General features: G+C 42.7%; 1 protein-coding gene across 1 annotated transcript in view; it reads left to right on the forward strand.

The window, feature by feature from the left end:
- Window positions 1-16,679, forward strand: part of plxna4 (plexin A4) — a 317,535-nt gene that overhangs the window by 170,228 nt on the left and 130,628 nt on the right. Inside the window, exon 5 of the mRNA XM_072672908.1 lies at window positions 12,659-12,759. Within this exon, the coding sequence (XP_072529009.1) occupies window positions 12,659-12,759 (101 nt within the window). The remainder of the gene's footprint in view (window positions 1-12,658; window positions 12,760-16,679) is intronic.

Here is a 16,679-nt window from a genome sequence, read left to right on the forward strand (position 1 = left end):
TTTGGGATGAGTTAGGGAGTTGCGGATGAGGTGCGGTGGTGATCATGCAACATCCTGACTTTGCTAACACTCTTGTTGCTGATTGCAATCAAATCCTCACAGCAATGCTTCAAAATCTAGTCAAAACCTTCCTTGCAACAAGAGTAAGATAAACTCCTTTTTAATACACTTGATTTCAGAAGAAATGAGCAGGTGTCCCACAACTTTTGTCAATATTTGACATTTATTAGACATTAAAAGAATACCCAGATTCCAAACATTTAAATTGTCCAATCTAATGACCAACATGATGGATACAATCTACCGGAGATTGGCGATCCTGTCGTCAAGTCGGCAGAAGCCTGCACCCCACCATACAGACTTGCTATTTGATGGATTTCTCCCCTGGTAAACAGGTCACAGTTCACAGTGATGGCAATCCAGAATTATTCCTGGAGAGAACAGTTCAGCAGCGCTGCAGCACTGTTGCTAGTGCACTGTTTCCCAGCCCATGTCTTGTCAAATTTGTATGGAAACAAAATAACCAAACTGTATGTGATTGTAATAGCACCAGTGATCCATTGGGGGAAATCTCCTAACCCTTTTAGTGGAAGCGAACGAGGCAGATACGCAGAGAAAAAAGAGAGAGCGAATAAGAGGGAGAGGATGAAAGTGAGGCACACGCATGTTGTGAGTGGTGTTTTGCAGGCATGCGTGTGTGTGTGCTGTCTGGGTGGTTGTGATGCATGGCGCCTGTAGGCTTGATGATACAGCTCCAACAGAATTAGCTCTGATGTGTGTGTGTGTGTGTGTGTGTGTATCGTTGCTGGGGCCGCGGCATCAGAGGCTGAACACAAATCCACTTAGCGTGCAGAGTGGCTGGCTTCACAGCAGAAATAATTGCATTTTCCATCTGGGCCTGCAAGGCCTAAGCTCACATCGTGCCACCCGCTAGCCTAGCAGCCTGAGTCGGCCAATGTCACAGTTATGTGTGCATGCATGTGTGTGTGTTTGTGAGTAGTGATTATAGGGACACCTTTCTTGGCAAATTCTTAAGGGCGTAAAAGAAATAGAACAGAACAGAAACTGTTTCCCTGCACTTGTCGTAGTCGCAGAAGCACATTTGTGTTTGTACAAAGCTCAGGACCTCTCCAGAGCTAAATAACCACTATATAGCTGGTTTGTTAGTCATAGTTAATTGATCCACTTACAGGGGTAATTGTTGTCATTATGCTGCCTAACTACAGCCAGGCTGGATGCTACACTATGTCGCCAGCATAGCAGCAGCCCCTGGGTTATTGTGCCCAAGGGCAAAGGCATAATCACAAGCACCCAGTCAGCAGTGGGTTTAGAACCCGTAACCTTCTGGTTGCTGGCTTATTTACTGGACGTAAGCAGCGCAAACCTAAATCTGATGCAGATCTTTGACATCAGCCTTCCTCTTCATTGAAATCCTGCTAAACACTCAAAAGAAAAAGAGCAGAGGCAGAGAGAGAGGGTCTTGCTTTCCTGAAGTAATCTGCAGACTATGGCAATTGCAGCTAATGCATCTAGGGCATGAAGATGTGTCTAAAAGGTTGGAGTATTTTCCATTCCTAACACGGAAATTGATTCAGGCTTTTTTATTTGGGTGATGACAGGTTCTTCATGGAGATTTGAGGCTTGCTGGACCTAGATTCCTGTAAATCCATTCCAGCAAGCCCATGACTTTTCGGTTGCTGGTTAATTTACATGGCTGAAGCATTACAAACCTAAATCTGGTGAAAGATTTGTGTCACCAGTCTTCTGCTTTATTAAAAACTAGCCTAATACTTCTAAAAATGGATTGATATAGAGGGGGGGTGAGAAAGAAAGGAAGAGGGCCCTGCAGCCTATGGCAGCTGAAGCTTCCAGGACATGGATATGTGTCCAACAGGTGCAAGCGGTGGGATATTGAGTTGGGCCTTATAATAAAGGGCGTTGACCAGACAAGGACAAGTTCCTCTCAACGTTTCTTCTTTATGTTGCTGATGCCCTTGGCTTGCTCAGTCTGGGCTTGGGATTTGAGCCCATGGCCTTCTACATGGATAATCTGCATGGCTGAAGCATCACAAACCTAAATCAGGCCTGATGCAGTAAGAGTGAATCTTTTCCAACCAGAATTTGAGCGAATCTTATCTGTGGTGCCACATGAGATACACACCCAATATGCGGCCCTGTGAGCACAACAAGGATGGTCAGATACGCAAATTCATTTCACTGCACATGTGCATCTCACATCATCCAGTGTTGGAAGAGTGTTAGCAGAGGCTAACATGAAAATAACAAAAGATGGACATCTTCGCAGTGAAGCTTTGTGCTGCTAGCTTGTTCACTGTTCACTGTTTGTTGATGGATTGTGTTCTAGGCTACTAGTTATACCCAGAGATTTATAATGCATGCTGGTGAACGAGCTGCTTTCTGTGTTTTGGCTATGTGTCATACAGTAAAGTGAATAAATAGCCTAGAAAAGCTAAGCCAGTGTTTCAGTGGTTCACTATATTAAGCTCTTCTGACATCAGACATCAGAAGTGTGAACAAGCCCACAACAGCAGCTAAGGCTTTAATATGGCTGTTGAGCCTGAAGTTGTGTATGTGTGTGTGTGTGAGTTTTACTGCTGTAGTTAGCAAAACTGAATCAGATATGCTGGTTTGTGAATTGCAGAAAATATCTAATAGGACAGGCTGGCATCAGCTGCTCTGATCTAAAGGGAGAGATAAGTGGAGAGAGGGGTAAATAATAACTCATATTAAACCAGTTCATCTTCCTCTGACAAGCAACTTGACACCAGTATGGATGTGCTCCTGATTACCCCTTTGATGTTGAAATAAAGTGAATGTTGCACCTATAAGTGTGTGTGTGTGTGTGTGTGTGTACTTCAGAGGTGAAAAAAAACCCAAGCTGGACATTGATGGATTAACGTCATATGTCATCCTGGATGGGCTTTTGTCATCAGTCTTCTGCTTCACTGGAAACCAGCTAAAGATTTCCAAGAAAGGAGACTGAGGGCGAGAGAGAAAGAGGAAGAAAGAGATAGAGATAGAGAGAGAGGGCTACTGAAATGTATCTAGGACGTTAAGATGTGTCCAGAATGTGTGAACAGTTTCCAGTACTAACATGAACACTGATTTGGGCCTTATTTGAATGAGCGTCACGCAGAGGAGGACGTTTTCTTAATCTTAATGTTCTTGGGTAGCTTTTCCTTGCTACTGTTGCCTTTGGCTTGATCCCAGATTTCTGTGAAGCGGTTGTGATTTGTACGCATAAATGAAGCACTCTAAAGGGGAATTCCAGCAATAAAATAGCACAGTTAAATAGATAAGATGAACAGAGTCAGTTGGAATAGTATGGTGTGAAATTATCTCTTCCAGAGAAACTGTCTGATGCAGAATTGTTCACAGTGGTGGTCAATTGAATCAGACATCCCTTTACGTTAAATACGGATACGGTGTAAGCATTGGGCTACTGATTTAGGCTTTATTGAATAGGGTGTCATCCAGAGGAGAACAGGTTCCTCTCAGTGGTTCTTCTTTAAGTTGCTGTTGCCCTTGGATTGCTTAGAACTTAGAACATGGGCCCAGATTTGAGGGATTTGAGCCTGCAGCCTTTGGATTGCTGGCTTAGTTACATGGCTAATGCAGATCTAATTTGGTGGGAAATGATCTCTTGTAGAAACTTTCCGATTCACAGTTGTTAACAGTGGTGGTCAATGGAACGAGACGTCCCTTTATGTATGAAGAAGAATATGTCTGATGTAAAGCCCCCTGCCCACATACCTCTAAATGTCCTGTACGCTGGCATTGGTGTTAAGTAATACATCAACTAAAGGACAGTCCAACGTTTCTTGTAACAACTGTAAGCATGGCAATGGTTTGTCCCTGTTCCCCGGTGATGTAACATCATAAACGTTAAGCATAAGTGAGCCTTAAGCCGTAGTGAGTAGTACCCAAAGAAAACACACATATTTGGATTTGGCACTGTTTTACCATCTGTGCTTCACCTCGAGGGACAAGCACAGTTGTGCTCATGTGACGTGACAATACACCTGGATTTGATTTGACATTTAAATCTTAGAAGACATATGTCGCATCACGTGTGGTTTATGATAGTAAAATCTATATTTGTATAGTAAAATTATTCTAAAATGCTATATTTGCATTTAGACACTATTAAAACCTTTGCTTTGTTCTGCAACTACTTTAAAGATATCTGATATCCTGGAGTCAGTAAACATAAAAACCTGTGGTAATTAAGCAGTCAGATTGCCAGGTATTGTGAGATTTTCCCATCTTATATGTTAAATAAGGATGGAGCAGGTTAGGGTGGATGCTTCTGAAGTACTGTTTCATACGCAGTTCCACTTCTGTTCCTGTTAGTAATAAAATATATCTGCTACCACATAGTACCATTATTATTGTTATTATTTATTCCACTATCTCCATTGAAACCACTGTGCAATTCCAGTGCATATCATTTGTGCCTAACTCTGGTGGAATCACCAACTCACCAGGCCGTGCTTGGTTTGGATACAGTTTTGGTTTAGATGGGCTCCTCCATTGATTTAAATCTTCCCAAATATCCACCCTGCTTAGCGCTGTGTTATTTTCACGGAGCTCCATTTGGTGGCACAGTGTGAAGTCTGGACACAAATTGAGCAAAACACAGAGAGTTCAGCTCACCAAGGTTTCAATATGTTGTAGCAATTATCTTTACACATACACAAAGACAAGACCCAGAAAATCCCTGGCCCTGAGAGTGGGTGTGCATCCATGCAGTCTATTATAGTGGGGTTTTACTTGCGGTCCTTGGCAGTGAATTTGATTGGATGCAGCTATTTGATTGGACTAATGGTCATCTGTTGTTTGTACTCACTATTGATCATGACGTGTTACCCAGCAGTCATTTTCTCTGTGAACAACTGTTGCTCCGGAAACAGTGACAAGCAATAACAGTAAGAACCCAGATGATGGCAACTTCCGGTTCAATTACCATATACATTTATATATATATATATATATATATTCAGGTGTGCTTTTGTCATTATTCTAGAACAGGGTGCATGAAATCTTCTCAGGCTGTTTTGAGGCGCATCCACCTCATTAAGATCTTCATTAGGTCTGACAGTTGTGGCACGGAGGAGCTACTTGTCTTAAATGGACGTTCAGCCCACTTTAATTCCCTGAGTTGTGAAGTGTGAGAGGGCTGGCCGGCTTCCTGAGGCACCAAGCGCTTCGGCCAGTCTCATTTACACCTCGGCTGTGAGGGAGTTCGCTTTTAGCGGAGGTGACTGTGTCTGTAAGCTGAGCCAGTGTTAATGAAGGCAGGGAAGCCATGAAGGAGAGATGAGCCTGCTGGATTAGACTGTAATATTTTCACACCCTCAGAGCTGAGGGATCGGCGGGCAGGCGGTAGAGGGAGCGCTGCTGAGGGGGCCTGCGGGCTTCACTCAGGGATTTCAGGGGGACTGGAGGAGAGAGAGCATGGAAGAGCAGCTTGGCACAGATGAAATTACTCTAGTGATTAAAGGAGCAGTTCCGCCAGAAATGCTAACGACGTTAATGCTAATGTGGGGAATGAAAGTCAGTCGCTAGCAGTTGCCGTTGAACGGCTGCATTGTGCCAGCTGATGACTCTCTAACGTTCGTCTCCTTTCTGCCGAAATGACCCCAAATTGGAGAAAGGTGATAAGAAATAAGGGTAAATTATGATGTGCTGTAGAGGAACATGCAGGCTTACTTCAAACCCCAGCTTTTCATACAGGCATGCACACACACACACACACACACACACACACACACATTTTGCTCTCTCTTGCTTGTCTCCTCACTCTCTTTAAAAGCAGCATTAGTCTGCTGGATGGTGCTGTTTGTCGATTTGCTTCATTTTTAAGCAGTGTGAGTCTCCTTCCAGCTCCCTCAGATAAATGACTGATAATCTAACAGATTTACAGCCTAATGAGATTCCTACTCCCACTCTCATACACTGCACACACTGCTGAGCGTAATACACACACATCCACTCCCTCTCTCTTTGTTGCTCTCTCGCTCTCTCTCCCTTTCTCTTGCTTGCTTTCTCTCTTTCACTTCCTTTTGCTCTTTCTCTCACTCTCTCTCACTTTTGATCTCTTTTGCTCTCTCTTGGTTTCTCTCTTATGCTCTCTCTCTCTCGCTCTTGCTCTCTCTCTTTCCCTCTCTCTTAGTCTGTCTTTCTCTCTCTCTCTATCTATCTCCTATCTTTCTCATTCTCCCAGTCTCTCTCTCTTTTTCCCTTTCTCTTGGTGTGTTCCTCTCTCTCTTTCATTCTACTAGTCTGTCCCTCTCTCTCTACTTTTTTTATCCTTTTCTTTCTAACCCTTGCTCCTCTCTCCGTCACTTTCTCTCCCTTACAGTCTCTATCCCTTGCTCGTTCTCTTTTACGTATGTCTCTTTCTCCTTCATTTAACAGCTTTCTATCCGCTGTCTCTCGTTCTCGGTTGTGAGGCGTAAATGTCTCATGTCCCACTTGGAACGTCTGAGACGCACATTAAGCGTTGATACCCATCATGCCTAAATCACAACTTCACGCTGAGTTTTATGGATGGGATTCTTAAGCGGTTCTGCCGAGTCGTGGATCAGATATGGACAATCATCAGCAAAGGAAGCAAATCAAGTGGAGCGTCAAAGCATTTCATCATCATTCGGTTAATGTGTACTGTGCGCCGGCCACACTTCCCCACAGTCGGCAATCTAAGGAGAGCTTAAATTGAGCCTAAACTGACAAATGACTTAAAGCAATGACTCTCAATCCTCAAGCATTGCAGTGCATCTCTCCAGAGTGACTGCAAAACACAAATATGGCCATTTTACTCACTATCCCACATGTGAGTTTCCAATATGCAATGTTGAGGATGGTACAACAGGTTTAAGAAAGTTTTCAATGGTATTTTACCTTACAACCCCCTGCATGCACCCTTCCAGCATTAGTGGGCTTAAAGAAATACAACTATGATAAAACAGTTCCTCTGGATTTAGGTAGTGTGTTCATACCTATTAGTAGTAAAGGCTTTCAGTGGTGTAACTTTTAGAGGCATTGAGCAACTGTTTCTCTTGAACAGAGCATCTCATGCCAAACCACTCCGAATGACCTGTTCATGTCTCATCACACATGCTGTATCATATCTGTAGGAGTAAACAGCTTTTTAAAGGGTAAAGAATATCCACATCATGTGAATGCTGCATCTAACCAAGAGTTGTCTGGAAAGCGTTACATAATAATGGGGTTGAAGAGCACAAACTATAGGGACAAAAGTATTGGGACACCTGCTCATTCACTGTTTCTTCTGAAATCAAGGGTATTAAAAAGAGCGTATACTGCATTTGTTGGAGTAACTGTTTCTACTGTCCAGAGAACAAGGCTTTCTACTAGATTTTGGAGATTTGATAGCGTTCAGCAGCAAGTATTGGATGGAGCACCATCATCCCAGAGAGCACAGTTCCACTGCTCCATAACTCAATGCCTGGCATTAGGCATGGTGCCAATAGGTTTATGTTTATCTGCTCCAGAGAGTCCTATTCTATTGGCGTCTCTGCAGGGACTAGACAAGCTGTGTGTGTGTGCATTTGCACATCTGTGTCAGCACTGGGTGCAACTTAAAGTGGCAAAATGCATTCATTAGAAGGGATGTCCACAAAAAATTGGACATGTAGCGTATATAACTGAAAACACCTAACTATGCTTTTATACTGTGGGATGGATTTGTAGTCTTAATTTGCAAGGACAGAAACAGTGAAACAGCGCTTAGGGCTTTGTTTAGGCAGTAAACTCTGATTTAGTTACCCATATCTGATATCTGTCTATCCTTGCCCTGAGATCTAAGCAACACTAGACCACGTCTAATCACTCTAGACGTCAGCATGAATAACTAATATGAAATAAGATATAGCCTTGTGGACAAAGCCTGGAATTTTATAAATCGAACTGTTTCATATATGAAAGCTCGCTGTGTTTGATTTAGATCAGTGGCGCAAAAAAGGCTTTGCTTTTTCTCTCACCATTGATCTACCCTGACAATTTGCACTGTTTGCAGCATGTTTCTACCTTGTAGCCTAGAACTGATAACAGAGTGATGACAGAAAGCCTTCTTGTGGTGTCGGGCTCTAAGGGACTTTCAGAATACATTTGATCTGTTTCTGTGTCAGTAAAAGAACTTAGTTCACACCTGCGATTTAATGTACAATTAATATTTTTCACATTCATGAGTCAATTAGCATGGACAAAACTAAAATACTTTAGACAGAAACAGAAAACCTGTTACTTTCACCCAGAATAGTAACTTTACGAGAAACGGAAACAATACTTTACTGGAAATCAAACAAAGTCATTTTTGATAAAATGTCAAAAAGTCAAAAACAGCAAAAATGGATTGAGCGTAACGACAACAATATAATGAAAGCCAATGAGCAACTGCTTTTATTGTACTTTAAATATGTTTTAATCATAACTATTTTTCACTTTTACAGCAATGCGCAACTAAATTATCAACCATATGGTACAAATGCAGCAAATTAACCATGTAAACGCTAGGTTTATAATTCTGTTGTTAATATAATTCTGTTGTTCATGCAGAAACTACTGTGATTTGTTTTTGATAATTCATTGATAACAGGGTTCTATTTTAGGGTCTATGAAACCTATAATAATATGACAGTAATGCAGTTATGGGGATGAAAACCTAGCGTAGTTTTATATCATATTCATATTCCCACATTTCTATTGCATGGTATTATGACTGCAATCAAGTTCTTTAAATCCTAAATGTATTATTTATACTGTTTTACAATCTACTATGGATTACTTAGTAACAGTTTAGCATATTTTGTGGAGTCCCACAGGGCTCTATTTTAGGGTATATGAAATTGCTGCTAATTATGAGAGTAATGCAGTTATGAGGGTGAAGAACTGAAATGTAGGCCTGTGTACAGGGTTTTGCAAAACTGCATTTTGGGCTTTCATATAGTATAATTACAATTACTAATTAAACATATATGTAAATTGGCCCAATTTTTTTTAACACATGACCTTTGAACCTGATTCCTACAGATTCTGCTTGCCTTGCAGTTTATTATTGTTGTGAGAAAGTAGTTTCTCTGTATGTATGTGTGTGTGTGTGTGTGTGTGTGTGTGTGTGTGTAGAGGCACCTGTAACACAATATACTTATTTACAAGCTCAGTTCAGACAAGAGAGTGGGTAGACAATCATCTGTTCATCTGTTGCTCTACAGTTACAGTCTTCCTTTCTGTAACCTAATATTTCATCCTTGTTTTTCTCACCATCACAAAGCAATAACACACACACACACAGTCTCTCTCTGCATCCCTGCACTCGGACTGCGCCCCTTTCATGAATATCAAGAAAGCCCAATTTTGGAAGTGTGTGGAATTTCATCAGCACTTCCAAAGCCTTATCGTTTATTATAGCAGCACTCTCCCTATCGGTCCAGCGAGGGGGCTATCTGCAGCCAGATCTGCGTTTCCAGAGTCAGCCTCATGTGATTGGCGACTTGAGGAGCATGCCTGTAGGAAAATGCACCTTCACGCCTGTGAAATGGAGTGGGGCGAGATTGTTTTTTTTGTGTGCCAGCGTGCCGGTTTGGTGATATGCATCAGTCTGTGGATGCCTGGCTACAGGGAAGCTGCAGCCCGCTGGGAGATTGGACCAAGCCAGGCCGGCGCATCAAAACCAGGAGGAGGAAGTCGCCCTAAGCGTGGCCTCTTTTACATCTTAATCACATTTGTTGCATCAGCGCTTGCCGACGCGCCCCAAATGCACTTCCTTTCAGCGGCACGCTGGCTTAAGATGTAGGGTGCAGATAGTAGTCAGGTTTCTGTAGTGCCACTGTGATTGCTGCACAAATACCCTGCAAACACTTTCAGTCTCGAAAATAGGTGCGAATAGATGAAAGGGCGGTGGTCGTGTTCTCTTCTTGAGGTGTCCTTAATAAGCCTGCGCTGAAGTCTGAGGAGGCTGCAGTATGCAAAGGAGTCCTCTGACAAACTATGTGTGCGTGTGCTGTGAACACTCATAGGCTAGATAGGCTTTTGTTGGTTGTTTTGGTGCTTTGAAATCAATCGTGTGATCCCACAGACATCCATCCATCCATCCATCCAGATTAAGCTCCCCAGTGGGTTTTTATGTACTGAATAGGACGGCAAACCGCAGTATATAGCACTGTATTCAAATTATTGATTGTAATTTGTACACATAGGGCAACCTTAGTGAGTATGAATGCCCTTTGCGGATAAGATTGGTGACCCCTGCTCTGGGGGGGTCCACAAAGGGTCAGTCTGGTTGGAGATTTTCATTCCAACCAAGCCGAATCACACATAATCCATTGCCCAGCTAATGACACAAGTGACAGCAGGTGTGCTCCAGCTTGCTTAGAGTGAGAACCTGCAGTCATGCTGACCTTTTGAAGATAAGGTTGGTGACCCCTGCTCTAGAGTGATAATTAGCTCCATCCAGGAATAGTTTCTGCTTACTGTGTCTTTCATTTCATTTCCGGCAAATAGAATCTTTCAGTTTTTATTTAGTGAGTCCTACTATTACCTCTACTACCTATACCTATCAGTTTTCCACACCTCCAAGTTCAGTCCTAGAAGAATAATCCAATTAAACCCAGGGTGGCCACTCCATTGGTCTGACAGCACAGCAGTTTGAGAGCTCTGCAGTGTACTTAGGGGTGTTTTCTTGCTGTAGAACAAAATTCTTCCAAATCAAACATTTTCCAGAGAGTATCATAGTCACCAGCTTTAGATGTTTTTATACATTCCCAAACCGGCAAGGACCCTCCACCATTAATGACATGGTTCAGAAAGCCATTCTTTGCTTCAGCAGTATACGTGCTGACATCTCAAATGTAGACGTGTCTCATCTCACGTTTATCTACAGCATATGTTCTTCGATTTTGTCTGCTTCCTGTTCTCTGAATACTGAATAGCTCTACCATGCTGAGGCTTTGAAGGATGGACAGAAGGATGCTGATTATCTGATGGGACCACTTTTGGTGATCTTTTAAATACCTCAATATTTATCCCATAGACCCAAAATATTGCAGTGACCATTGTCCCAATACTGTTCAGCCCTTGTCCTTTACCTTCTTTGACTCCAGTGATCAGACAAAAGGATGAAGCATGCAGAGTACCTCTCTTATCGTATCTCCCACTGTGCTTGAGCTGCTCTAATCCCCCTATAAAGCTGCAGTGTTATAGGCTATATGCGCCGCAATCTGCGGATCATGGCAAGCGACCAGCATCGGCGAATGAAAAACAATTGCTTATGATGATGACAAATGGTCGATGTTTCGTCGGGATGAGACTGGGATTCCATTAATGCAGATGGGTCAGCACAGCTGGCTTTCTGGCTCTTGCCCTTTGAGTAGGGGGTGGGTGGGTCAAGGGCAATGGTTCGACAGAAGCCCTCTAGTTTTTGAGGATTTCGAGGATTGTGGAAATACACCAGGCATAACACAAGGCATAATTGAGGCAGCTGGCTGCTGCTAGTGATGACTGAGAGCTAAAATTCTGGTTCGTTTTATGCAAACAAATCTCCACCGTTCACCACTAGTCCTGTTAGCATTTTTGCATCGAGGCATCTCTTTAAGATATGCAAAACTATGCAAAATGCTGCAGATTTGGGTGTCATGTGGCTCCAAATCCCAGGCACAAAGTCCTTCATTTCGGCCGCTGCTGCCCAGCTGACAGGTGATTGACAACAGTCACTGGCCAGTGACGGGTCATTAATCAAAAGGCTGATGAAAGCCCAGGGCTCTATGCCTTGGCCCTGGAGACAAGGATGACACAGGGTTCTGTCCCTCCAGGGTTATTACATCTATATTTCAGTCTCTCCCTCTCTCTCTCTCTTTCTCTCTGTTTCTCCCTCTCTCTCTCTCTCTTTTTCTCTACACCTTCAACAGCCTACAGGCTCCATTTCTCTCCCTACGTTACTCTCGAGAGAACGAGGAACTAAACTGAAACCTGGCTCATTCTGCTGCTTAACTGACACGACGTGCGTGAAGGGGTGCGAATATTCGTTACACATCCGAGCTCTTATCATTTCACATCTTCACCAGTCACAGTTCCCTGTCGCTGGTGTGAAATTATGGGCCATTGCCACCCCGAGACACTTTAGAGGGGAATAGCAGTGAGAAAAGTGCATTTCACAAGTCATGAACACTCCTAGTTGGCAACTATCACCTCACATTTAGAGGACTGTCAGAATAACCTTAAATTAGCGAGCTGGACAAAGAGCAAATCTGCTACAATGCTTTACTACCATCGTCCTGTGGCAAATTCTCAATATTTAATAGGGCTGAATACGTTCAGGCAACAAGGTTGAGTGAATGTTAGATTTTTCATAACCTTCAATGGATGACTTATGAAAAATGAAATGTTTCAATTATAAGATGCTAAATAGATTCATGAATAAATGCAAAACTATTAAGCATTATCAGGTATTTTATAGGCATACATGGCACCCCAATAATGGTGACTGTGTCAACATGTGTGCCACTAACTCTGTGTTTCAGGGGTATATTGGCCCCTTAGCTATTAGACATAGCTGCCTTCGCTTAGCTCTGCTACACTGACTGTGCTTCACTGTGCTCTCTGTCTTTTCCCTGCCCAGCTCACGCGTGTTCCAGTGGAGGCTTGTGAGCAGTACTCCTCATGCAATGAGTGTCTGGGCTCCGGGGACCCTCACTGCGGATGGTGTGTGCTGCACAGCATGTAAGTACTGCACGCTTCTTCTTCATGCTGACCGCATTCAGCTAGCTTAAGGGCAAATGCTAGTCGTTCACTCACTGCTCTAGGCAGCAGAGGGGGCAGGTGGGCTGAATCTGCACTGGAAAAGGAGCCGCACTGAATGTACTTGATTTATAAGCATACATCATTTCCACATGAATGAAATCATTGCCACAGTTAGTATCAAGTGTAAATAACTGGAAAGACAAACGTGTGCTGTTTCACGCACATTTGTATGGATTTGCAGTTGCTTTTGTGAGTACATTTAAGTGATGAGACTTCCACTTATTGACAGTAAGTTTATTAGAATAGATCAAAGATACTGGAATCTTCATGGTGTTTTGTTGATGACAACGCCTGTACAGATTTAGGATCAGTGATTTATCTCACTTTTAACCCATAGCATTTTATTTTGGACCCAAATGATGCAAAAAAGAAAAGAATGGGACCAAACTAACTTCAGTTCTTCTGCTGATTGATGCAGGATGTACTAAGATGTTACACTGCAGATCTTTAATATCTTATATATTGCAATACTCGTTTTCCTACATTTTTTTGTAGTTGTGATTGTGGACCTTGACAGCAGGACAAGGATAAGAGCACATGGTCAAGTCTTTGCTTTCAGTGACTGTGGTCAAGTACAGAGACACAAATACGGGATGCTACATCCTCAGAGCTGGGTATATGCATTATATATGCATTTACAGTGGTATGCCAACGTGTAGGCACCCCTGGTCAATTTACATTCTAAGTGTAAATAAGTACACATGTTGATCCGCAATTACTGGTTATTTGCTTAGGTTTACATATTAGGAAAAAATAAAACACAACAATCATTAATGTAGCACAAATATACAAATCTAATGGCACATTTTATGTGTTATGTTTCTTTTTTTAAATCAACAAATAAATAGAAATCATGCTCTGAAAAAAAAAGCAACATTTCAATTTGAGAATGTGTCATAGGCCATATATAATGGGAATTTTGCTTCATATCATGGGAAATCTGCAATGGATTTTCCTCACTTTCAGGAAAGGATGGATGCTAAAGACATTAAAAAAACTTTTTTGTTATATTGCATCAACATCTGTTCGCCAGTTCCATCCCAGTTCATACTGCTGAAATTATATGGGGTGTTTCAATCTGGACTGCTTTTTGAATGAGACATAATACAGAGCAGCCAGTCAGAGAAAGCTCATTAACATATCACTGCTGTCCACTGAGAAACATGTATCTCCATTTATGTCCTTTTTTATTTTTCTCCATGGTTTAAAATAATTCTGGATGAACAGACCAATAGAAATGCTCTAAATTACTTGGAATAACCCCTTATTTTAAATGAACTTCCTTTCCTTTGGATATACATATGATTGTGGAATAAAAAAAAAATAGTAAAGCAAAAAATCAAAGCAAAAAAGCCCAAAATGAATGTCAACCAAAAACAAATAGAAGAAAAATGCTGGTTATGGGCCTTTTTCCCATTTTTAAAATGAACCAATCATATTATTTGAATCAGGGTGTCCATCCATCACTCTGGTGGATTGTAGCTACTCCCATATTAGAATGAAGTACATTCAGTGCATGACTTCATTCAGGTAGACTGTCACAACTGATCTGGAAATGTTTTGATTAGATAGATACGCTTCTCATATCTGTCACACTCTCCCTCTATATAGATAACACTCACACATACACACTCTCAGTCAGACAACCCCTCCTCCACCATAGAGAGATGAGCAAGCGGTAGACTGTGGGCCCTCAGGGGCCTGGCACATTTCCCACTTCACTATAAATTGAATTGGATTCTTGTCCTCTTGTGAGGACCCTGAAGGTGTGTGTATGTGTGTGTGTGTGCGCTTGTGCATGTGCGTCTTCAGGGGAATCTAAAGCTTTGCAGCTTTTTCGAATCTCCAACACTTTCCCTCTTACTAGAATCTCCCTTACCCACACACACACACACTTATATGGTCATACCGACACATCACCACTGGCACAAAGGACCGTCAAGGCCGGGGAAGGTCACAGAGATGGGGGCAGTACGTCAAAAACACTGTAGAGGGTCTAAAGCCTCTTAAGTGCAGGAAAAGAGCCGAAGAGAGAGAGAGAGAGTCGGAGAGAGAGTACGAGGTCAGAAAGACACTAACCTGTACAAGCGCAATGATGGAGGAATGAGGGTCCGGTTGGGGGCTGTGGAGTTCACTGTGCTCTCAAAGGACATGCGGAAGCATTAGAGGGCAGAGCAGTGGGCTTTTGGCTCGCAGCATTAGCCACTTGGCTGGTTAAGTTCGTGGAAAAACTTGGAAACTTGTGCCTCTCTCTCTCTCTCTTGCCCTCTCTCTGTGTTGTTCAGTGCATTAGCAGAGAAAGGTGAGACTGGGGGCTTAAATAGCATGTCTGTGTTCCAATCCTCCAGAGACTCTCAGCCCTCTCCCAGATCCTCTAGCCTCTGCCCACACCACAGCAGCCCTGTCCTGCTCTCCTCAACAGGACACAGAGGATGCCTGCTTTTGAGTTTTGATGCCTGCTAGTTAGACAAGGGCACAGTGTTTTTCCATTTGTTTTGGATCAACAGTTATTTATAGAATTTCCATGCACAACAAAAAACTTGTATCTCCATTTTTCATTTTTCCACATCATTTCAAAGTGATATTTGATTTTTTCGTTGAGTCACAAGTTTCACACTGAATGGACCAATAGAAATTCTCCAAAATGTCTTGGAATAATTTTTTGGTCATAACATTGGGCTTTCCTTCTCTTGTAAAGTTTTGGAGTATTTTTTAAATCGATCAACGTTACCGCCAGCAATCTCAGAAATCTACCTTCTGCGAAAATGTGTGTGTGTGGACAAAACGCATCCGTTTTCCTTTTAAGCCGCTCGGGCTGTGATTTAATACGCACGAGGCGATTATCTAAACAGAAGCTGCTGATCGTTTCCTGCCAAGGGGGTTTTTGGACCCCATCCACTTTGGTGTACTGTGGGAGCGAGGCTCTAATGACCTGGCTGTCCTTAAAAGAAAGAGCTAATTGGTGGCTACAGATTGGGCTGTCAGAGACCAAGGCAGATAACAATCACATCTCTCTCCCTCTGTCCCTCACCCTTCTTTTCACCTCTGCACCACCTCTCTTCAGCCTTGTCCCGCAGGACGGAGGAAGCATTTTTGAAATGATAAAAAGCGCCCCCGGTTTGCCACTTAGCCGCAGGGTGCTGGGAGGTCCTTGACCCAACAGGTCTTTATGGTGGATTTGAGAGCACCCGTGCAAGCTGGAGACTGGCTATGCGAGTTGGGCTGTGTGCTTTTTGCCTTGGCCCTCCCAACGTTCTGCACCAAGCCTATATACTGTTTGTATGAGTATATACTGTGCACATGCAGCTTGTCTAGTCCCTGTAGAGAAGTATTGCCAATAGAATAGGACTCTCTGGAGCAGATCAACATGAGCCTATTGGCGCTATGCCTAAAACCCTCCAGCATTAAGCTGTGGAGTATTGGAACTGTGCTCTCTGGAATGGCGGAGCTCCATACAATACGTTTGGGGTGAGTTGGGGATAAGGTGGGATGGAGACTTTGTCTCCTTCTCCATCTAATGGGTAGAATGTGTTCCTTACCACCTATTATAACAAAGCAGAATGTGTTTCGAAAAACACCAGATTCAGTTTAGATGTTGGATGGATGAGTTGGAGCGGTGTTTGGGATCCAGAACTAATAAACCAAAATAAGTACCAGACCTAATCACGAATGCTGATCTGTCTGAATGCAGTTAAGTCCTGACAGCCATGCTCCCTGAATCTAGTGTAAAGCATTCCCAAAAGAGCAGAAGCTATTACTCTGGAGTCAAACTCTGCTGGATGAGTGTGTGTCTACAAATATGTGGACAGTGGATTATATTATGAACTCCAAACTACTGC

This window comes from Salminus brasiliensis, chromosome 2 (assembly GCF_030463535.1).
Source record: "Salminus brasiliensis chromosome 2, fSalBra1.hap2, whole genome shotgun sequence".
Classification (NCBI taxonomy): Eukaryota; Metazoa; Chordata; class Actinopteri; order Characiformes; family Bryconidae; genus Salminus; species Salminus brasiliensis.